This window comes from Stegodyphus dumicola, chromosome 10 (assembly GCF_044657685.1).
Source record: "Stegodyphus dumicola isolate Sdum_Otavi_A_Nest chromosome 10, ASM4465768v1".
Lineage (NCBI taxonomy): Eukaryota > Metazoa > Arthropoda > Arachnida > Araneae > Eresidae > Stegodyphus > Stegodyphus dumicola.
The window spans coordinates 99,888,721-99,914,617 of record NC_140777.1 but is presented as its reverse complement, the minus strand read 5'-3'; the positions used below and the strand labels follow the sequence as shown (position 1 = coordinate 99,914,617).

The window sequence follows — 25,897 nt, the reverse complement described above, 5'->3', positions numbered from 1 at the left end:
GGATATTGGCAAAGACCTACATTACGGCATATCTGATCGGTTGGAAAATTATGATAACGAAACTGATATGACATCACTCTGTGACAATACTCAGCACTGATACGTCCCGCAAAATCTGCTGGAACTAAATTAAAGTATGGGAACTTTATTGAATGTTAAAAAAATGGTACGATTAACTTCAGCGAACAACACTTCTGTATTTGAGGTATGTTTGAACCTTGGCTTGAAAGAAAAGTGGGGGGCTATTTTATATTTTTATTGAATTTTGCTTATGAAGTATAATAATTGAAAGGAAAAATTATTCCTGCATTTTAACAAGTGTTTCTTTAAGTTTCATAAAAATTTGTTTGTTCAGTGCTAAATACTACATATTTGAAAACCTATTTTGAATTTGACAATACAATAAAATTGTAATATTTTATAGCTTTTCCCCATCAATTTATGAATCTGAATGAAATACAAAGATGATAGTAAAATCTATTAATTACAGAGCTTAAAATTTATTTAAATTCATATCTTTTTGCATGCATTTGTACAAAATTCTCCATAATCCACAGATATCAGTGCATTACGTAGATAAAGAGAATGCATATAATTAGAAAAAAATGGCCATTTATGTAATTAGAAAAAGGATGCATTAGAGACTTTAAATGAGACATGCAGCATATTATAGGTCTAAATTCAAATACAGTAAAAGTTTATATACACATCTTTTTTCTTTTTTTTTGAAAAATTCTCTTTTATGTGAGCCATGTTAATGCCATCTCGGATAAATAGATGAATGGTGTGCAAAAACTATGATACAATATACAGCCTAACACTTTATCCACATGTTCTGATTATCTAAATAGTAGCACTCATACTTAAATTATGATACAATATACAGCCTAACACTTTATCCTCATGTTCTGATTATCTAAATAGTAGCACTCGTACTTAAATTCTCATTTTCATACACAGCCTTAAGTACATACTGATATTACTTTAAGTCATATAGTCTTCATCATTCTAGTCTTTCTTCAATCCAAGAATCACCAAGAACCAGAAATACTTTCTGTTTTGACCATTCCTATTAGTAGAACATTTACCTTTTAAAATATCAAAAATCAGTTACCTCCCTCCAACTACAAACTGATACTCAGCATCTATCTTCCTTTCAGATTTTACTTCAAAGGCTAACTATGTAAAAAATTTCAGCAGTATTATTGAATTGTTAGAAAGTCCTCCATTAAGACATCTCTTAGACAAACAGTTCTCATGTATTTTTGTTATAATCAGATTTCAGGCACCTTATTTTTACTGCAGCCCAATATTAGAGAAATTATGGCCCACCACATCTTTGAAAATAATGACCCAGAAATTGCCAACTGAGAAATAAGAGCTGTAAGGGAAAATAATTGTCTTTACTCCTCCCTCCTCAATATTTACAGGTAACAACATGTGCAGTTTGTCTAACTTTTCTTAGTTCTCATATTTCCTTTTTTTTTACCAAGAAACTTAAAAATTTATCATATCAAGAAGAGATTTCCCAGTTTTTTATGTTTAATTTTTAAATACAATAAATATACAACAAATCTGAAAAAAAAAAAATTATGGTAATTTATCATTAATAAAAACTTGCTAAATTTTTTGGTTGTAACATATTGCGAAAAAAATCATACTCTGTTTCATGTAATCACCATCTACCACAAAAATGAAACAAACTCCACTAAAATAAAACAATGTTTTTATTTACATAAATACATTTTTCAGTAAAAAATAAAAAATCAGTACAACTATATAAAGTTACAATTATTACTATTTACAAATATTGATCTAAGGGTTAAAAACATTCACTCAGACATGCACATGTAAGTAATAATACATTAAAATAAGATACTTTAAAACATTATCTTTGGAGGCACTTAAAATACATATGTTTTGTAGCTTCACACATGTTTAACAGCAAGTATGATTAGCTTTACATTATAACTTTTTACTTACTTGTAACTGTAATGTTATTAAGAGAAGGCCCACACATATTTTAAAAAAAAAAAAAATCACCATCCAATATTTTTATTGATATATAATTCACAATGTATAATTACTAAGAGTACTTTGAAGTTACTGTCTAATAAACTATATGATTAATAAAACTACAGGAAACAGTTTAAAATGAGAATGAAATGTTCTGCATTTACTCATATAACAAAAATTATTCTATATTATATTGCTGAGTATCTACAATTTAAAGCAGTGGGTATATGTACTTACGGTTACTAAGAATTGGCTATATTAAAAGTGTGAAAAAACCCCATTTTACACTCTCACATTGATGATGGCAATGAGCATCCAATTTTACAACTTAAAATTTATTCTATTTAGTGGCTATAAAAGCTCTATAATTTTCTGTAAATTAATAACTTATACTGGATAGAATATGCTAAATTTCTTTTTGTTAAATTTCAAAATGAAATATTTTTTAAGGATTGCATATTTGAATACACTTTGTATGTACTACAAAATGCATAAAAACTATATCAATGAATAACATACACAACAACAACAAAAGGGGAGAAGAAAGAAAAGGCCTGAGAAAAGGTTAAGTAACAGTGCGTACAGAGTAAACAATTAAAAATTATTTTATAATTAGATATTTATATTGAAGATTTAAATCTAATGTCACTGTCCAAAAAAGTACAAGAATTTGCAACATGAATTGGTGCAAGTTAATGAACATACAGTACCATAGTTTGAAAAGTCAAACAACACCTTTTTTTCAGCTACAAATATGCAAATTAGACAAGCAAAACAAGCATCAATGGAAACACTGAAATACCAAGTTCAACATAGAAAACTTTCTGGCAAATGCTAGAAAACTTCTGGATGCTTCTTCTGTGTTCACACTTAAGCACAGATATCTGTTCTTATGAGGCCGGTCCACCGCTGAAGAAGTACATTTGACTTTAAAGTACTTCATATTTTACTTACATGTCATTTCCTGCTGTTCATTTCTATTCCCTTCCAGATTATTTGTGTGCCTAGGTCTGACATTTCATTAACATAGATTTACATTTTAATTTAAGAATATATGAAACAGTTACTGATGCATAAGTATCCAGGAAGCAACTAAATTTTTAATTCAGAATAAGGTTGTTTATTATTGCAAAAGTCCTGAATTATTTCTAGAACAATACCAGAATTGCAACAAAAAATATATACATGATAGGTTAAACACTATTTATAGTACTCATCTAATATGAATTTAAAGATTTAAAAAAAAAAAAAAAAAAGCTAAACATAAAGATGTTAAGAATGGCACTATATTTATGCTCTTCAAGTTTAATATAAGAACTCATCATCTAATCCAAATTTGTTACAGAATAAGAATGCTGTTAATCAGGGTTTCTAATTAATAACTCAAACAGATGTATATTAAATTTCTCAATTATTAATTTCATAGTTCATTCTTTATTCAAACTTTTTATAATTTATTTATATTTCAATTTATTTAACATGAACAGTATATCTTTCAGAATTTAATAACCTTAATAGAACTGAACTTACTTAAATCAAAAATAGAACCTCAGGTCACAAATACCTCACTTCATGAACAAATTATCTGAATAAAAAAAACACCTTGAATGATGAATGGTGCCTCGAGTTTACGAGTCAACACTCAAGTTGGCAACATATGATTTTCAAAGATGTTTTGAGTTAATCAATTCCATATAAGAATGCCACTTAGAGATTCTTGAAATATCAATATTTGCCACTACTTAACCCTCATTACAAAGCCTGGCAGGATGTGACTCAAAAGACTGCAAATTTGACCTGGGGAAAATTATGGCTAGAATGGATTGCAAACAGAAACAGTGAGGATTTTGATACTTAAGAATTTCTTTCATTATCTATGATATAGTGACTACATAACTATAAAGTAACTGTAGGAAGTTAAACAATGAAGAGTTGCAAAATTATTACAGATCGTAAAAATGAGCTCAAATGCAACATTTACAGCCTCAGAAGTAGCAAAAGGCAACTTGAAAGAAATATTTTCAGAAGAAGAGGAAGAATAAAAAAGGCTCCTGATTCTTTGATTTGTGAAATATGTGCAAAATGAAGCAAATTAGAAAGTTTTCAGGTAATGATATTACCCTGATAAAGCAGTAGCATGTTACAGGTTAAGCATTTTTCATTTAAGATACATTTTAAACCATCAGCAAATAACATTAGAAAAATTTTGAGTGGAACAGATGCCTAATGGGTATCAAGCTCTGTCGACTGATGCTAAGAGACAAAAGGTAGATAAAGATGTGCCTCTAAAGACAGTTATCTGACGATTTAATAGGAGGGAAATATGCATCCAAACAAAGCATCTTTCTCATCATTTTGTGTTTAAACTGTTCACTCTGTACAAGTATTTTAAAATTAAATTTGTATCTATTTTATGTGTTTAATATTGTATTTATAATTACTGATTTTGATTGTTTTCATGCTATGAGGCTGTGCACAATGTACTGTTGTAAAATTTAAATTAACAATTATGTGTAGTCCAGGAACAAATTAATCCATTTTATATCAATTCCTATGGAAGGAATTGCTTTGGTTTACAAATGGCATTCATTCAGAAACAAGTTAAATTCATGAACAGAAGTTTCCCTGTCTTTTACTCTGCAATCACTGCAACAAATTTATCTTTTTTTCTTCAAATGAATCATCATATTTCATTACTTTCAAAATCTGACTTCAAACCAACACTTTATCTTACTTTCTCTTATGTTTTCATTTGAAACAATAATAATTTGTTTCAATATAACAAAGTATTTTACTTCCTGCAAATATCCATTTAGAATTGTTTGTGCTCAAAAGTACAGATATAATTACATGTTAGTGTAATGTAACTGAATGCAAAACAGTTATAGGAAATGCAAATATCATGTAACATGACAATTTCAGCTCCAAAAAATCATAATTACACAGCTGCTAGTTAAAAGATCATAAACCTGTTCATTTTTATTCACTCACAAATATTAAAATAGATAAGATGGGGAACAATCAATGCAGTAATTTAGATTTGGAATATATAATACAATTATACATAAATCTTGTTTATATGATTGCATACAAAATTTGACTGCAGTAACATGTTTAAATTTTGATAAACTCACCAATATTATATTACACATATGAATTTAATCTAAAAAATACACATTTTAAGTCTTCAAATAGAATATTCAATAAATTACAGCAAATCAATCAACCATATATATATATATATATGCATTGAAACTGTATTAAAAAAAATACTTCCATATCACGAAAATTTCATGATACACATACAATAATTTTGCATCTCATGCCAAAGGTCCAGAAAACAAGTTTAAATGTTTTGCAGAACATCAATAAATAAATCCTGAATTGTTTTAATTGATTTCAAACACAAGTATTTATATGTGTGTACAAAAGAGGAGATATATAGTTCAGCTTTCAATTTATAAATTCCTACTTTAAAATGCTGAAAAAAATTTAAGCCATTTTTCAAGGTACTTGAAGATCATATGAATTACACAGGATAAAGAATATTTTTACAATGTAATATAAATAAAAAAATGAGAAATTTTATGAAGACACAATTTTCGTTATTGGTAATTATTTTTTACATATATAATTTTCTCCTCAAACATATCGAATTAGTTTTCATTTATGCATTTCATTTTTTCTAAAATATGCACGATTTTTTTAAATTGAAAGTTAAATTAAGTGGAATTTACATTTTTTTAAAAATAAAAGTATGCAAGAACACTTTTAAAAAAATTATATCACAGATTTTTTAATAAACAGTATCATAAAGAAAGACAGGCAGAACATAGGAAGAAAACAGACACAATACAGTACAGAATTGTAACTAACCACAGAATTCATCACCATAAAAAGAGAAAAAGGACAACAATTTTTAAATTACATAAAACTTAACTTTAAATTAAATGGAATGTAATCTTAGACCAGCATGCATGTTAGCTCAAGGCTATATTCATATTTTATTACCAATCCTACTGATATAAAAGAGTCATTTCTAATATTTAAATACAAATATGCTGTAAAGTATGTTATATACCTCCAAACGAAAATTTGCAAACGTAACTGAGACACAAAAGAAATAATACTCTAAAATTTATTATTTATGTGGAAGCATTTTCCTGTAAATATGCTCTTTGAAATTTAAGCTAAACTTAATACAAGGTTGAATCTGCTTAAATTTAAGCTAACCTCAACACAAGGTTATTCCCAATTAACTTTAATGCAATAATCAGTTAACTCTTCAGTTAATTATCATACATTTTCGAATACTTAATAAATATTTAAAACTAAAATCTCATGGTACAGATTCATTCAAAATCATTTCATAACATATTATAAAGAAAGCAATTTTTAAGAATTTCATAGAAAAGGGGGTCATTTACATTTAAATATTCCATAACAATTATTTGATTAAAAAAGTAATTATCTGCAGAAATGTTGAAAATTCAAGTATTTTACCCATTTCTGATAAATATGCTGAATAGATGGCAAAAATAATATAATTAGTAGTTTTGGTCATTTGTCAAATATTATTTTAAAAATAAAAGTTGTTACATAATACAGTTTAGAATGTATCACAGACTATCTGCTAAACTTGGAATGTTTATACAGAGTAAAATCCACTTTGCTACTCTATTATTTATTTAAAAAAAAAAAAAAAAAATGATGTTTTATTTTAAATTTCTAAATCTGGAGTGCTTATGGAGGAAAACCAAAAATTTGATCAACACATTTAAAAAAACTACTATACAAGGGAGTACAAGAATTTTTAAAAAAAATTAACTGACATTTTCCTGCATATTTAAAGCTTTTCTGTTTACGGGGAGGAGGGAAGATAAAGAAAGAAAGAAACACTTCAACTTTCTTTTAAAATACAGGCAGTCCCCTGTTCATAGAACATTTGACTTAAAACAGGTTTGTATGAATAAGTTTTCTACAATGATAAAATAATTAAACAAACAAATAATATTGGAACTTAGAACAGTATAAAAGTTGCAGGACCTGATTTACAAATTAGTGTATGACTTCCACATATTTATTCTTTTCTTCTTTTACTTCAGGATACAACTTCAGATACTCCTTTACTCTTTACAACCAGTAGTCCTTTTTAAGTGTATGTAGCAAGAAATAGATATCATATTATGAATCTTCATGTCACACTAGTTTGCAGTTTTTGTACTTTGCTCCAATATTGAAGGAAATTTAAAAAAAAAAAAAAAAAAAAAAAAAAAAAAAAAAGATGAGAGACTTCAGCAGTAAATTAAATCATCTGGTATCCCAACCTCTAAATGCCCCTTCCGAACATGAAGAAAATTAACAATGCATGAGATTTAATCAATTTATTTCTTATTACATTATATATGATCTTTTCGTTACTTTGTTCATTTGAATTAAAAGAAAAAACATTAAAACACCTGTATGGTGTGGTGGTAATCTCATCATCATAGCATTTCATATTATTATTACCATATATGAAAAATTACAGAATTATTAATACTTTTTTATTATTACCATAATAGGCTCTGCTCATTAGGGATCTGAGCTATCAACAAATCTGCCTAATAAAGCTCTTGGAAACATATCTCATTCACAACATGGGGACTCTGTATTTTATATGCAGTGATGCAATATATTAAAAAATTATGAGAAAACGCTTAACATTCAGAAAAACTTGAAGAATATAAAGAACTATTATAACCAGATTTACAACCTCTCTTTATGAAAAATACAGAAATAGGGATGCAAATAACGAATTATGAAACTGCCATTTCACAGATTCTGAACAAAATATGCAACCCATTACTAATTAAAACAAAAAATGTACAAGGTATTTAAAGGCTCTATAAACACAGAAACAGAAAATTAGTTCCTGTTTACTAATACAGAACACATATATATTGAGCTGCCTGACTTCAAAAAATTAAGGGTAAGGACTTACACACTGTTAAAGTACAAGAGCTTGAGATATTTATGCATTGAATGGCAAAACATGGACGGCTTTAAACAGATTTTTTTAGTTTATATATATATTTGTTACAGTTTTATAATGGAAAAATATAATAACTTGCATGGAAGTCAAACTTTAGAGCCTGGAACAATATGCGAGTATAATTTGGTGTTCGGATAAAAATGATGAACATTCATACGTCCATAATTTCCATTATCATGTGCCTCATGCACAAAATAAGGTTTGTTCATTGGGCCCTGATGTGTTAACGCATGATCTGAAGTATGCACACCACGAGGAAGTGAGTTAGAACTAATATCAGAAGACTGGCTTGTTGTGTGCCTCTGATGATGATGATGCACGCTTTCATAGTCAAAAAAATTGCTAGATGGACCTTCTACAGCAGAATTTGTTGTTGTTTTTGGTTCAGATTTCGAAATTTTCTTGGAAGACGAATTTCGCATATCATGCTGCACTCGTTGGTTTATATGCTGCTGAATTTCTTTATAATTCATATAATGACTATATCTGTTTGGATCTCCAGGAAAACTGGGTACAGGTAAACCACTATAAGGGTTAAGAGAAAAGAATAAAATCATATTAAGATCACATCTCATTTATTTCGTAACAGTTTCACAATAAAATGAGAATTAGTGGATATAAAATGCATACCCATCATTTTTAATACACATCTCAAAAAATTTTTAGAACAATTTTTATGCATTTAATATTACATTATAAGTTAATACGTCAGATATGCTGTTTATCAAATATACAAAAAATATTTTTTCTAAGGATACACTGTTTATATATACACAAAAATACTTTTTCTAACAATTTCTAACAATGTTAGAATTTCTAACAATTCTAACAAATTTCTAACAATTTTATCTTGGAACAATTTTCCCATCTTTCAAAATCAATGCAACAATTTCAATGCACAAGCATAACATTTAAACTACACTATTTTATAAAAATAATGTTCACTCAAATATGATATTTATGTACTATTACATCATCATACTTATAATTAAACTGTAATACATGCATTTTTCTGTTTATAAATGCAGTAACCAAAATCCAATTTTGGAAGTCATTACATGAATGTGAGGAATTTATGTGTATGACCAGAATGATTATAGATAGTTTTTCAGACTGGAATTTTATTTATTTGGATCCTTAGTCTGGCGATGTCTAACCTACAAGATTTCAGCTATTATTTCTGGCAATAAGTTTTTACACAAATGCTTTACAGCAATATGACATTTAGTAAGCCTGTTCTCTAATTTTTCAATATTTTAAAAGACAGTTATAATTTCTGTATGTAAGAGATGTCATAGAAGAGCATACAGTGGGAAGGTGGACACCCTCATATCTTGACCAGCAATTTACTAAAGTTATTTTTCGATTTAACAAAAAACTTTTTTGGGGTAGGGGTGCTCAGTTCAACAAATCCTTAAGTACTCAACTCTAGCAGGATCCAAGATTTGCTACTGAAATGTACAGTTGTCATACTGATACACATGTCAGTTTCATTCCATATACATTTGACATAACTGATTAGTTTCTTATATTTTTAAAACTTTTATTGCAAACTTTTGATAATCTTGTTACAGTATGTTAGTATACATATACACATACGAAAGAATTTAATATATAACTGAATTTAAACCTAAATCTAGCATGTATAATGATTAAAAATTACACAACTATTTTTCAAATACAGATAAGGTTGCTGTAAGATACAGTAATTCATAAAGATTTAAATTTACGTATGTAAACTAAAAGGAATGTGAACATTTCTCCCCAAAAGACAGTTTGACAAATATAAAAAAGCATAAAAAAAACTAAAGCAGTGATAATGCATAAACATGCAGATACAAAGTTATTTAAGAAATGAAAAAAAAATTAATGTAAAATATAAAATAAAAAGGAATGTTTATAAGAAATTAGCAAACATGCGGTTTCACAATTTAGTTTTAAACATACATCTGCAATTTTTTCATAATATGTTTGCTATTTCTTTAAACATATTCCATTTATTTGTGAATTTTACATTTAAAAATTTCCTGACTTCTCATGCATTTTAATTTACCTATTTGTACTTTTTTTAAATTTACGCATTTTCACAACCATCAAACTGGCTCATATTGTTAAATACTTTTTGTTAAGCTACTATATCCAGACTTTATATAATAACACTACATTTTCTTTTTATATTTGACATTATTTATTCTGCTTTCTTCTCTTTGGTAAGGGTTATTAATATATACAATTTTTTAGAGGGGGGGGGTCTTGTGACAACATTTTAGGATCTCATACAGTACAAAGTCTGTAATCTGGACCTCAAAGCAAATATGCGATTAGCAACAACATATTACAAACAACAATTAGCAAACATGCGGTTTAGCAATTTAATTTTAAACATAAATTTGCAATTTTTTCATAATATGTTTGCTATTTCTTTAAACGTATTCAATTTATTTGTGAATTTTACATTTAAAAATTTCCCGATTTCTCATGCATTTTAATTTACATATTTGTACTTTTTTTTTAAAAAAATAATATATTTACGCATTTTCACAACCATCAAACTGGCTCATATTATTAAATACTTTTTGTTTAGCTACTATATCCAGACTTTGTATCATAACACTACATTTTCTTTTTACATTTCACATCATTTGTTCTGCTTTCTTCTCTTTGGTAAGGGTTATTAATATATACAATTTTTTAGAAGGGGGGGTCTTGTGACAACATTTTAGAATCTCATACAGTACAAAGTCTGTAATTCGGACCTCAAAGCTACAATCTTTATGCTCATGTGTAAACGCATAATGTGTTTACGCATGCGCGTTTAATGTATAACGGACGGTATAAGCTGGGCTAAAATTATCTATTTCAGTTAATGTTGCAGACTGCGCTGTTCCTTAATCTTCTAATTGGATCTGGCTTATTATTTTTTGCAGACTGTTAGAACAATTTTATAAAAATTAAGCACGAACTTTCGATTATTATGTCAAAAAGAATTTGAGGTGCCAAAGGATCTACAAAGCGAAAGCATGTTTCGATGCCCATTAAACAAAAAGTGGAATTGCTGCAGAAAAATGCATAAAGGCCTATCCGTCTCAAAATTATGCAAGAAGTATGGCATTAGAAAATCCACTATATATGACATAAGAAAAAGGAACTTTTTGAATTTTTTGTGGAAGCATCTTAAACAACTGACATTGAAAGAAATATTTAATAAAGTAATCAAATAAATATTTTTTTTTTTTTTGTAAATTTTGATACCCTTTAGATCATAATTGCTCTTTATTTCATAAATTACGATTTCATATTTTTATTGTATAATTTCCGCATGCCATCTTACCAGATTTAAATTGATGATCTATAATCCGGAAAACCCCCTAATCTGGAATCGCCGAAATCCCGACGAGTCTGGATTACGGACTTTGTACTGTATAAGCAAACAGTTCAGGGGAATAGAATAACAAATTACACAAATAAGTCAATGAATTTTCAGAAAAAATTTTTTGTAACTTATTCAGAAAAATAAGTATAATAAATTTAATATTTAAACCTTAAAATCAATATATATGCATATGTTTATGCTACAAAAATTTTTAAACAGTACTTACTGAGCAGTATCCTTATGAGTATCAAGACTATGGGATCTGCCATGCACAACATTAAATGGAAGAACCTACATCCATAACAGTAAAAAAAAAAAATATATTTACTTGAGAAGTTTTAAAAGAAAACTTCACAGAAATCACTGAAAACATTTTCTATTAAGGAAAACTATTTTCTCTTCCACACATCAGAAAACTACAAATTTTGCATATATGTATATAATTTTAGTACAATTACACATAAAATTGTAGTATCTCTTGTACAATATAACATGACATATCTTGAGAAAACAAAACTCTGTTATAAAAATAAGATTATAGGCTAGTCAATTTAACATTCAGGTAAATGGGGCTATCTTGCCAATAACACCAAGGTATCGATGGTTTCCACGACGAATGTCGAGAAAAATCACTATAAGTTGCCAATCTTGGTGACATTTAGATCTAATCCCTGCATAATTGTAACCGCATCCAGCCCTTATATGTAACTTTAACTGCATATGGTTTCCAGTTATTTTGAGAAATGGAAGGTCCTGGAAATTACTCGGTGGCCAGGTAAAAACTATACAAGACTGCAGACAGCATCATTTCTCAGTTTATTAGCTCAGAAATGACTATGGTGTTTGAGGAACATGAGAGGTTCGCTCTTACAAAGCATATTGTGTTTAAGATTCTTTGCAGTTTGAAGTAATAATGAATGATTGTGCTGTGTCATTGAAAGTGAGAAAAGCTGTATAAGTAATTTTTGAAAAGTTTCAGATCTGTTAAGTGCTACTTTGGAAAAAATAAATTTTATCAAGCTATCATCATTTCTGTATTCCTTCAATCTATTATGAATGCAAAATTTTTTGGTCTTGGAAGAGAGCCTGATTGCTAATGGCAACAGCAATGGAAGAGAAACGAAGACAGCTGATAACAGCTTTTTCTGCATTCGAAGAAAAGATAAAAGTAGGAGGAAAAAAAAAAAAAAAAAAAAGACAGAAGGGGCTAACAAGTTCATTAACGAAGAGATGAAAGCAGATCAAGAATGAAATGAAAAGAGAAATTACTATTATAATAGAAAACAAATTTGAAGCTATGGAAGGCAGAATAGACACAGTTCAAAATAAAGTTGGAGAAACTGAAGAAAGCATTTCTGCTGCTGAACAACAAAATCAGAGATAGAATTCTGCTGTGAAACATAAAAATCAGAGAAAGACTTTCTGCTGCCGAACAACAAAAAGGAGAAAAAGTTTCTCCCAAAGAATAACAACTGAAGAAAGAGTTTCTGCTATCGTACAACAAATTGATGATAGACTGAAAATGGTGCTGCTGTCACTAAGGAGTATAGAGAAATTGATAGTAAAACATGAACACATATTTGAATAATTAAAATTCCTATATATGTTGTCCCAATCGTCTCCAAAGGTAACCAAGGATAATGGAAAGATTTTCTGGTTATGGTTGTTATGAATCTAATTAATTATTAGGAAGAATCTGTAAAATAGAAAATGTCATCAGCTATTTAACAGAGGAGTAGATAATTATGGAAGCAGCGAAACAGGTGAATATTTCAAGATAGTCTCTATGCTATGGAAATAATTTCAGAACTCTTCTAAAATTATTGTAAGGAGATTTAGTCAAGGTAGTAAATAAATAGCATCTGCTTCTGAAGACCATTATCTGGCAATAACTGCCTATTGTAACAGAAAGTCTACTGCTCAGCAGTTAAGTTCAGAACTTGCAGTCTGTCACTGGAATTGTATTATGGCAAACTGCATACATAAGGCTTAGTAAAAAAAAAGGTTCTTATGCTAGAAAGGCAGAGATATATGTACCACTGTTCTGACAACGAAAAAAGGACTGCTTTAATTGGTGCAAAGACTATCAGAACCAATAGCCCCATGTTCTTTTTACTGATGACTGGAAGTTTAGAGTCCGATTATAAAGGTTTTACAATTGGAAGCAATTATGAACACACAATCTTTCTTCAAACATTAGGGAACATGATCGATTCAGTAATACAGGCGTGATGATTATTGGGAGGAATATTGATCAATGGATGTATGCCCCTACATGTTTTCAAACAGATCTGCAACTGGCCAGAGATATAGAGATGAGGTCTTAAAACCTTATCTAAGACTTTTCAGATGCACATGACTTTTATTTACGGAGAATAATGTTCATCCATAAAGTAAACTTGTTGATCTCTTCCTTGAAAGTTAAGACATTAAGTGAATACATGGAGAGGAAAATTTCCTGATCTTAACCCAACAGAGAACTTATGGGACTACCTTAGTAAAGCAGTTGCATAAATACATCCTCCTCTTAAGAGATTTAATTGCTCTGAAGACAGGATTGCTGGAGGACTGGAACCTAATTCCCCAAATTTTGGCTAACAGCCTTATTGCGAGCATGAAAACACACTGTGATATGTATGTACAAGTTAGAAAAGATCATATTCCAAATTAAATTTATCAGCCTTAATTATATTTTATAAATTATTCTCTCCCCACCCCCAAACTCTCCTTGTAACATAAATATTGCCATTTTCATTGTGTCATAATAGAATTTTACATCATGTGCAGTTTTTATCTCAAATTATTTGCTTTGAATTTGTGTTATGCAGCATTCTAAACAAATTCAGAAATATAATTCATAGTTTTTGAGAATCTGTAATTTCATGCATGTGAAGATAGTTTTGGACAATACAGTAAAAGTCCGTAATCTGGAGATCCATTATCTGGAATGATCTGTAATCCAGACCTCAAAGCCACAAACTTACACATGCGCGTTTACTGCTTGCATCCGCTACACATGTGCTTAAAGCGTTTACCCATACGCGATTCCGATAGTGAAGAAAGTGACAGAGAGGTTATTGAAAACGAAAAAATTTCTATTGACAAGTTAGTTGGTATTCTCGACACAGCAATTACAGGACTTTGTAACTGAACAAGACATTATGTCTGTTTATAGAATTAAAGAGAAAGTATTAGCACAAAAAAACGAAGCAACTTAAACAACCTACATTGAAAGAAATGTTTAATAAAGTAAACAAATATTAAGCTTTTTTTTTTTTTTTTTTTTTTTTTTTTTTTTTTTTTTTTTTTTTGTAAATTCTGATACCCTTTAGTTCATAATTGCTCTTTATTTCACAAATTAAGGTTTCATGTTTTTAATTGTATAATTTCTGCATGCCATCTTACCAGATTTATATTGATCCGGAAAAACCCTTAATCCGGAATCGCCGAAGTGCCAACGAGTCCAGATTATGGACTTTGTACTGTATTTGATATACCAGTTATGATGCAGCACCCCAGTCTATTTCCATCTGATAATAGTTATTTTAAGCAGACAGACCACTATGCATTTGCCAAGTCTTGTTTTTTTTTATTATTTATTATTTTATTTTTGAAATACATTAATCTTATCTCACATTAAGATGTCTGCAAAATATTAAAGTAAAAGCATTAAATTTAAAAACATAAGTTAACGAAGTTGCGGCTTGTGATCTGTGACTTAGTATAGAAGTATGATAGACAGTTATTTAACACTAGAACGGCGGTAGTGGTTATTTTAACCCCTGAACACTCTTGACCTTTGATTACTTTTGTTTTATTGGAAGAAATCGTTTGAAATTTTTTGACTTCTCCTATAGATAACAAATTTTCGCAAAAAAATTTTCAGCATTTTAGGTTTGTTAGTTTTTGAAATATTGGCATGTACTCCTAGAACGATGGATGAGGAGTCATTTTGGCCCCTTTACTTTTATCCCTCTTTTTGATCGAGGCATTGTCAAATAACTCATGAAAAACATTCACTGATAAGGATTTTCTGATTGCATTCATACTATCTCCGAGAGGGATAAAAACCTGGATGGTCTCACTACTTTGTAATGTCTACATAAGTTGTTGTTCCTTTGTTTGCAATTATCTATTCCTCTGAAGAAAATATTGCAAGGAAGGTGATGCAGAATTTTTCATGCTTACATTTCCTTTCAGAAATAGTTTATTTTACAGAAGTATTTTTCCATTTGTTATATCAGCTTACTTACTGCAGGTGATAACTCTTAGGACAGATGTTTTCTTGGTAATCTCAAATCAGTATCCGAAGCTCATCGGTAACTTGTAAAAAGACTGGAAGTTATATCTGGCTGAGTTAGATGCTTTTGTCGCTATATTGTATGTTCGAGGAGTAATAGGAGCAAAGGTTTATATTCCTTGTGGTCCGAAGCGTGGAGAATATCATTTTGCAAAGAAACTATATCAAGAGATAGATTTAAAGAAATAAAACGATTTTTAAGGTTTGATGAAAAGACAACAAGATCTAGTCGATTACAGACTGATAAATTTGCTCTTGCATCAGACATGTGGAAGGAATTTATTGAAAACTGAAAAACATGCTACCGGCCAGGACAACATATTACAGTTGATGAACAATTATTCCCATCTAAAGCTAGGTGTAGATTTACAAAATATATGCCTAATAAACCTGACAAATTTGGAATAAAATTTTGGTTATCTGTCGACGTTGATACTAAACACCTCTTGAATGGATTTCCTTATGAAGATGAAACAGCAAATCGTCAATTACGTTTCTCTGAAAATGTTTCCATAAAATTAATGGAGCCGCATCTAAACAAAGGGAGGAATATTACCACTGATAACTATTTTACTAGTCTTAAATTAGCAGAAATGCTAAAATAAAAAAATACAACTATGAATGGCACAATGAAAAAGAACAGAAGAGAAATTCCAATATCTTTGAAAAATATGCGTAGTAATCTTAATTCATTGACAATAGTGGAACATGATAATTGACAATACTGGAACATGATAATACCACACTTACCATCTATCAAGGCAAAAGAAACAAAAGCATTTTTCTACTGAGCTCATTATATTCTACTGTAAAATGTGAAGACAGTCTCAAGAAGTGGTCCGATTCAATAGCATTTTACAACGAAACGAAGTATGGTATGGATATTCGTAATCAGATGTGCCAAAAATATTCAGTTAAATCGGCTCCTAGATGATGGCCTGTACATATCCTTTTCAATATTTTGGATCACACAGCTCTGAATGCCTGGATAAAGTGTAACAGGAAACACCATCAACAGGAGAGATTTTCTACTGAAATTAGGAGAGGAGTTAAGAGTGGTACATACGACTTCAAAACTCCCAAAGATCCTTCCTGAGTCTCCAGAAAAAACACATGAAAAGAAAATGGATATAAAGAGAAAAAAGTGTCAAGTACAGAGATGCAATGGAAACAAAGCTCAGGAATACTGTGCATCTTGTTCCAAAGTTGTGTGAGGAAAATGCACTGGAAAAATTGTTAAAAATTATTTTTATATCAACTGCATTAACTCTTAATACATATGTGTAATCTCTAATATTTTAAACTTTAAATAGAATTGAAATGAAATGCTTTACATATTCCATTCAGCTACACATATAATGATATAACTGAAAAATCAGAAAACATTTCTCATTTCTGGATTTAGAGAGTGAATCATCATCAGAGTAAGTACATAAAAAATAGTATTATTTAAATTGTGTTTTATTTTAGTTAACATTAGTTTTAATTTGTGAAACCATTTATTTGAAATCAATTCTTATATCAAATTAATGAGTTATATGAGTAATTGTAGTATGATCCAACTGATCACCATGAACTCGATACGTTTACAGTATTTTAAAAAGTCAATAAATGATCAAGTGATATTAAATATAAATTATGAAATACATATAAAGTACACATTTGTGCCAATGTATGGCATTTAAAATTGTTTTCCCGTTGTTATTTCAGTACTTTCATCGAAGGGTCAAAATGACCCCTTACCATCATTCCAGTAGGTAAGATTTTCCCACCATTCTAGAGCCCACCAGCGGCCAAGCGGTAATGTCTCTGAACACTGGTAGTTCGGTCCAAGGTTCGAATCCCGCGAACGGGCTGGCTGCATGGGTGTTTTCGTGGTTTTCCCCATGTGTAACGTATATACGAACCAGTTTCCCTTAGAAAGTCCTCCACAAAAGGCATCCCTCCCCTTAGGCAGATAGCCCTAGTGTGCTTTACCATAATTAAATACACCACCCACCATTCTAGTGTTAATTTTTTGGTAAAGTTAAGAAAATTAGCAGTCACTCCTCACATGTATATGTACAATAACCCATAACAGTACAGTTTGGTTAGACTATCTCTTTTACTTCTCAACAGCTTTCTTAAATAGCAAACATGTTTAGCAACACAGCAGAATGTTAAAGGGTAACTCTTTTGAAAGTTGAGATTCATATGATTTATGACCAATTTTCATCAGTTTAAATGTAATTTTTAACAAACATTGCACATGCTATGCCTTACTTTAAAAAAGAAAGAAACTAAATTAATATTATATACTTCCCAAGAGGTACTTCATATTTAAATTTTAACAAATATTGCCCCAATAATTTTACGTATGACTTGTCAAGTTCATATTGAAAATACTCACTATGATCAGATTAATGACAGCATTGAATGTATGAATATTATTTATTCTTGTATTAGTGTATATTTATATCATGCATAACAATGCTATACATTGCGTTACATGGTATATTATCTGTAACACAGTGCATATAATATGTACAACAATATGTTCATTCTTGTCATTTAACCCTTTAAGGATTATAAACATATTATTCCATATAGAAAAATGGCTTTCCATTCATTACACATAAAAATTTCTGCCAGCTCCTGATCTATCCAGTTTCATATTGGTTGCATAGTAAAAGAAAAAAAGGTTTAAAGTGAGAGGATAATTCTGATATTATAATCAAGAAAATACTACTTATTCATCAGATTTTGGAAATCTTTAAAATTTCATGACCAAACCACATATAACACGCAAAGAGTTAAAAGGGGGTGGGGCAAAGAAAGAAAGAAATAGATGTGTTTGTCACTTTAACATCAATACTTGCAAACTGAACTTCAAGAGTGACAAACTTTCAATAATTTTACATACCTACTTTGTGCTTTTGAAAACAATTTTTAGACTAACAGAACTAATATTCAGACTTTTATCATATTAATCATTATCAGAATCACTTTTAAAAGCTTATTCTAAATTTGATTATTTAAAAAAAGTTTCTTAAACTTGTTTTTTACCTTTCTTTTGGCGCCATTTCAGTAGCAAATTTACAAGTAAAATAATGCTAGAAACATAAGTGAAATTTTCCTCATTATGACAAAAATAACAATGCCTAAGAAGCTTTATGTAAAATTAATTAGCTTCTGTGATTAATACTCTGCTGTAACTAAAGTAGGATCCATTTAATCCATTCAGGCAGAAATCATTATCCCAATCTGAACTCCTGTATTCCCATTCCACTGCATAATTTGTTAGAGAGCTACACTCACTCATGGCCACCTAAAAAATACCACCACAATTGGCCCACAACTTGCTCCATTTTTATTAAGCACTTTGTCATTTATACTTAATCTTTTCAGCACTCTTAATGATAATGATATTGATAATCATGAAGAGTCCTTTATAAATAGGGCTAATGCCTCTTTTGTGTTCCAATAAGTAAACTAACGACTTTTTAAGTTTTGGATTAATATCTCTTTGATCACAATGTAGAAGTATAACTAACCACACTATTTTAATACAAGCACCTGTTACCCCCCCCCCCCATTTTCTAGATGTTGGGAATTTTGTTTTTACATGTTGGAAACTTTGTTGCACTTCCATGAATCTCAAATGTGAAACATACATCATTTTAATCTTCTCCATTAACTATAATTTTTGTTTAACCCTTAAATAGCTAATTATCTTGCAGAGATACAATAACAAAAAACATTTTAGTTTTACTATTAAATAAGGGCTGCAATTATGTGACAAGATGCAAATGATAAAAGAGTAATAAACATTGAAGAGAATACACTACATTGACAAAGTACATTCAGAGTCTCAAATAGGCAATATCAATGTTTTTATAATCCAAAATCCATTAGATTGCATTACTTTAAATGAAACCATAGAATATTCACATAGCAGCAGTGCAGAAATTTATGTACATTTATAGTCAGATATGAAACTAATACTAACGTATTTGCTCTCTTTTTCTTTAAGCTCATTTTCATAGTACTCCTCCTTCTGTTCCAAAGGATATTGACCTTGTCTTTTCTGATGCATTCTTTGATGTTGTTCTCTTAAACTTTGCATCCTTTCTTGCCGATTAGGTAAAGAATCTAAACTAGATACTGAAACGTTTTCTCTGGGTATCTGTGGAAGTTGTCTTTTTAACAAGTCGTTTTCTTTAGCATTATCTGACACCCTTAAAACATAAGATTTGCATATTTTAATGCAATGTCTGAAACAGGGTTCATAGCCACATTTTAGATAAAAAAATAAGCACCTATAAGTACTTTTCAAGCACATTTTAAGAAAAAAAAATAAGCACCTGGCTAATTACATTATACACAGCTGCATAACCTTAAAAATTAGACTTGTAATTTAAAATATGAGAAATGCAGTATTTACTAAGAAAGAATAAAGCATTACCTCAACCATGGGGAATTTTTTTTTTTTTTTTTTTTTTTTTTTTTTAAATTTTAAATAACAGTTCAATTTACAGAACTAGTTTACGAGAGAGGGGGGGGGAAACTATGCAGAACTAAACTATATTACAAGATTTAATGATGACATTTGTTCAAAATAGAGAAAATAAATAATAATAAGGCATATTTATTGTATTCGCTTGGAACCTAATAATAAATACAATTTATTTTTTCACTCATATTGATATTTAAATAATTTAAATCTAAATTCTGAACATTTTCTGAATTTTCATAGCATATCAGTTTTCCCTTAACAGATATTGCAAGCAAAGTAATTTAAATAAAAAAGAGGAAAATTTTTTAAACCAGAAATTTGCTTCATGCAGTCATCCTTTAACAGTAAAAGCTTAACTAACCCGCATACTTGGAAATTGGTGAATATTCAGACAGTCGAGCGTAACTTGAAAAAGAGGAGTGGAGTAGACTGTAGCCGCTCTTTAGATTTTTCCGCTAAATAAATGCTTTTGACATTTTGATATGTACATCATATAAAAATAAACCAACGGAACTGAAAAATATTCTGCTTAGCAAGCACAGTAAAACTCTCTTAAGTGTTCATAAACAAATCTCGGACAGAAGATCAAAATTAATTATCTCTTCAAAATATTGCAAACGTTATTGTGCAATACGTGCGCCGTAATTCTTCCCTACGTGACATTACACAATCAGAATCAACAGCTGCCAGTATTAGGAGAATAAAGAACTAAATAACTGGGGTGTTTTTCATTCTAATTTTCAACAGATGGCGGCGTTAAATTTCCGGAATAGAATCATTCTTCGCTTGGGTTGGTAGACCGCAGAACTTTTAGTCCTATTCAATCCAGATTGGAAAGTGACAAAAAAAAAAAAAAAAAAAAAAAAAAAAAAAAAAGAGTTCCTTTGCTTGTTTTGCAGCAAACTGTAACAGTTTCAATATTCGAGATTTTGCGGAGAAAGGGGAGAACCTCCCAATCTGTATAATGTATTGGCAAAAAAAAAAAAAAAAAAAAAAAAAAAAAAAAAAAAGAAATTATTTTGACTATTCGATTACTTTCCCTTTATTTAAGGCATTTCGAATATTCCTTACAAAGCTAATCTGTGTTAAAACACAAAATAATTTTTGGAAGTTTACTATACTTCAGCAGTTACCGCAACTATGTTATTATAAACATTCACACATATGCTCATAATATAAGCATAATGATCATAATAAACATGAACATAAACTGACCAAGCAGAACGAGAATGCAAATTATTAAGATCTTGATAGAAATTCAAATGTGTGTAGTATCTGTCTGGGTGGGAGGAAAGGAATGCCGAACGTACCAGAATTTTCTACTGCTTTCACAATTCTTTGACCAATAGAACGACGGGCACCTGTCAGTACTCTTCGTGCACACCAAAGGTTATGTTAATGCAGAGAAAGGGGAAAAAGCTATTTCCGGGAGTATGATTCACCATCTGACATTCCATATTAGGAAGAAAAGTTGTTTAAGTTTCGACTTTGGTAAGGGGAAAAATAGTGCGTTCACAAAAAAAAAAGCACTAAAAGCAAAAAATAAGCACTAAAAACCAACAAATAAGCGCTTTAAAGAAAAAGTAAGCACCTATAAGTAAGCACCTTTATATTTTATTTTCAAATATAAGGACTTATAAGCACTTATAAGAACCGCTACGAACCCTGTGAAAGAATATTTTGTTAAATAGAGCTTTACAATTAACAGGCCATTAATTAAAGATATTTTGTATACAATAATAATGTAAATTTTATATAGAGATGGTTAAAAATAGTTTTTAAAAGAGAATTTTGGATATTTAATTCACAATAAAATGCATTCAATTTTGAATAAAAACAATTTTGATTTTCAGAAACTTCAGCATAAGTAAATTTAATGACAATTATTTTCTTATGTGCACGTGAAAATAAATTTTTAACAAAAAAAAAAAAAAAAAAAAAAAAAAAAAAAAAAAAAACCCACTATACTTAAAATATGTTATGAAAATAACAAACAAATTTATTTTACGACTGCCCAGTAGTCAGCATTTTATGTTTTCAGTGTTCCCCCCTTTTTTTAATAACAAATGGGAGTCATTAATCTCAGTAAATTTTTGCTTTATGTAAGTTTCTCCTTTTGGGTACATTTTGCGCTGTCTTAAAATTATGTCAAGAATTTATCCATCCAAAGCTTTCCAAATGATTCAAACTTACACTCTGTGCAATGTTTGTTTGCATTCCACCCATCAAGCAAGTACGTTTTACATCTGTAGGCAAATGGGGATACATTTTTTGATATACAGCATTTCTAGAAATTTTGAATTTTTTTTAATGAAAGAGATGTTACAGTAAAATCTTGATTTTCTTTAGAAATTACTGATGGTTTTAGAAATCTAACAAATAAATTCATTAAAAGTTCAACAAGTTCTCTTCTCAGTTTATGTATATAAGGAACTTGTAGTTGCAAATTAATATTTACTGTTATAAACAGAGACAAAGTATTTTTCAAAACTAACAAGTACAATTTGGTGGTAGGTGATTGTAACATTTTTTTAATGTTTTGAAATCTCTTTCCTTCATTTTCACTGTTATCTGGTTGATCTCCAAAAACATTTATCACAGCATCCCACTGTTCCAAAATCCTTATTATAGATTCTAAAAGAGATAACCATCTCGTACTGCAATATTTCAAAATTTTATGAGATTTTGTGTTCTGTCCCAAAATTTGTTGAGCAACTTTGAAGCTATGCTTCCGTGTCAAACTTTTCACCAAATAAAAATATATATCTATTAACAACATTTCGATTTCTGAGCCAATTAATTTTTCAGTAGCCTTTTTTGCAGCTATATGCAAGAGGTGGCATAGACAACCTCGGATGATTGATTATACTTGGTTGATGCATTTTGATAAACGATGCTACACCTTTAAACTTTCCAATCATATTACTAGCATTGTCTGAAGAAAATGATAAGCAATTTTTCCATTCTAAACCTTTGCTTTTAAAATTTTCATTTATACAATTAAAAATACCTTCTCCAGTATTATTCGTGCACTCTAAAATAGAAATCAATGACGTAATTATCACTCCCTTTTCTTTACTGTAATATGTTATAATCAATGGATACAGTTTGTTATCATTGCTTCCATCAGTACTTACAGCAAACGATGTATTGCACACTGATTTTATAATATCGGCAACAGAACTTTCTGCAAGCATTTTCTCAATAGCGGCAGTTTTGATATGACCGCAGCTAAATTTTTTTGCTATGGCAGAATCCGGAAGCATTGCTTTGAAAAGCTCTTTGGAATGATCCGAAACAGAAAGCAGTAGATTGTGTTCAATTAAAATCGAACAAAATAGCATTCGGCTTCTATAGGACCTGTTTTGTCATCTTTTATTAAGAAATTCATTATTTCTTTAGATTTTACAGTGACAAGTTCTATATGTTTTTGAGAAAAAACATGCCGTTTACAGTCATCTTTTCCACCATGTGCAAATGAGAAGTCTTTGTTGCATACACTGCAGTGTGCATGATTCACAGACATTACGGATGATTTAATGCATGGAAATTCTGAAGAATATGAATCTTTAAACGTCTGTGATAATTTTGGCCTTTTTCGTTCGAGGTAGCATTATTAAAAATCTTCCACCTAAATCCCAGTTCACAAGACACATGCTAAAGCTGTAACCATAATACACGCAATAGAGCCGAAGGCAAGCTAATCATGCAGTTGCAACAAACCTGGGACAAACAATGTCTGTGTCTACAATACATATTCTTTGCCTGGGAGACCAGATGTTGCGGGGGGGGGGGACTATCGACCAGTCATTAACAGTTGGAGTTACTGATCTACGATTGGCTATTCTTCAAAACCAGCAACGCACTCAACACGTGATATATTATGACATGAGTATTCAGCCAATCATCGCATGAATTAGTTGGTTCTGTTTTGTGTACTGGTTCTCCTACTCCGTTTCTGTAAAATCCGCAGTTTTTCCCATACTTTTCGTAGCTTGTAGTTTATCATGAATTTCCGTAGAAACTACGGACAATCCGTAGTAGTTGGAGTCTATGCATACATCTCGAGAAATATTTTCATTTATAATTTTAAAAAAATGAGGAACATTTACAGGTCCTTCCAGCACAACACCTAAATCTAGAAAATGTCTCTTGTATACATTCTACATTCAACAAGAATTGATACAATCTAAACTGATCACTGTAGAACCACCCAAACCTTTCATCACTGCAAACAAACACCGTGATTGGTAAACTTCTGAAGTCAAATGTGCATTCACCTATTGATGTCTTTTCAGTGATATATCATCCTTTTTTTGTGATCTTTGGTTCAATATAACCATATCCACTGAAAGTAACAATTACTAATTGGATTGCTTTACAAGAAGCCTGCACAAAACAACCCAACTGCAAGGCAAGTGGCCTTGATTGCTTGATACAATTATGCAAGAATGCAGCCTGCCTTTTTTTTATTAGTCACTCACATCAGTGTATCATAAACCCCCCTTTTTTTTTCTTTCAAAAAGTAAAAAGTACTTTCATCTTACTGCATTATGCTGATTTTACTGTCAACTACCATGCTGAGTCAAGAGATTGTTCTCAACTAGTATCTGCATTTTAACTATTTTGGTTATGCTTCATGTCATTTACCAGCCTTAATATAAAGAAAAAATATCCTATTTTTGATCCCTCAAGTACTATGACAGTTTCCTTCTAAAATGCAATAAATGTTCATGTGTTTCTATTTGCCTTTATACACACCACTTGAAATATCTGGAACACATCTGCCTGTCAATTCCGTCTGCGATTTGATGTAATACAGATGCTGCATTTCAGTTAATGACAATGTGACCTAGTGGACTTGGTGTTTCTTTTCTATCTTCTCTCTCTCTCTCTCTTTTTTTTTTTTTTTTTTTTTTGTGTGTGTGTGTGTGTTCCTTTTCTTAATGTTAATTACGTACTGAATATATATAAAGTTTTGTTTCATAATATATTTTAGTACTGCACAAAAATAAAATCCCAGAACAATTAGTCAAAGTAGTATCAAACATTTAGACTGAAATAAAAATATTTCTTTGAAAAAAATTCCTGATTACATAATTACACATATTTTGCAACAAATTCTGATACTGACGAATTTCGGGCAAATATTGTTACTTTCTTTCAAAATCAAATAATAAAAATTCAGTTTTTATTTTTAATTAAAAGGCTAAATATAATAAAATGCTACACATTTAAGATATTATTTGTATGTACCTATCCAGTTCTTTAACGGTGGCATTTTGCTGTTGCAACACATAATCTGGATCTTGAGTAAGCTCTTCTTCACTTTTACCTTTTATATCTTGACAATGCTTTCTATTTTTGCCAAATCTGAAGAGTTAAAAGCAATTAGCAGAGAGGAAGAAACAAACTCAAATATACACACATACATACAAAACTCAGCAACAGTATTAAAGTAAACTTTGTGCTTAACGGATAACAAATGAGGAATATGAATTCGTGTAATATTTTTATAGCTAAATTTAGTACCCTCTTGCATTAAAGTTCATTATGCATATCCATTTCTAATATTCTAGAAAGTATATTTCATGTTGAATTACTTTTGAGCTCCCTTACATAATACTATAAAAAATGACTGACTGCATGAGAATAACACATAGTAAGCATAAGAATTTT

The 25,897-nt window shown here is 29.9% G+C and overlaps 1 protein-coding gene across 3 annotated transcripts in view; it reads right to left on the bottom strand.

The window, feature by feature from the left end:
* Positions 1–1,709: 1,709 nt before the first annotated feature.
* LOC118196009 (partitioning defective 3 homolog) overlaps positions 1,710–25,897 on the bottom strand; it is a 171,970-nt gene continuing 147,782 nt past the window's right edge. For all 3 annotated transcript variants that reach the window (XM_085825312.1, XM_085825311.1, XM_085825313.1), the window contains exons 17-20: positions 25,475–25,591; positions 19,712–19,940; positions 11,650–11,714; positions 1,710–8,575 (exon numbers count right to left, since the gene is read on the bottom strand). In XM_085825312.1, coding sequence (XP_085681438.1) covers positions 8,137–8,575; positions 11,650–11,714; positions 19,712–19,940; positions 25,475–25,591 — 850 coding nt within the window. In that variant the 3' untranslated portion in view covers positions 1,710–8,136. The remainder of the gene's footprint in view (positions 8,576–11,649; positions 11,715–19,711; positions 19,941–25,474; positions 25,592–25,897) is intronic.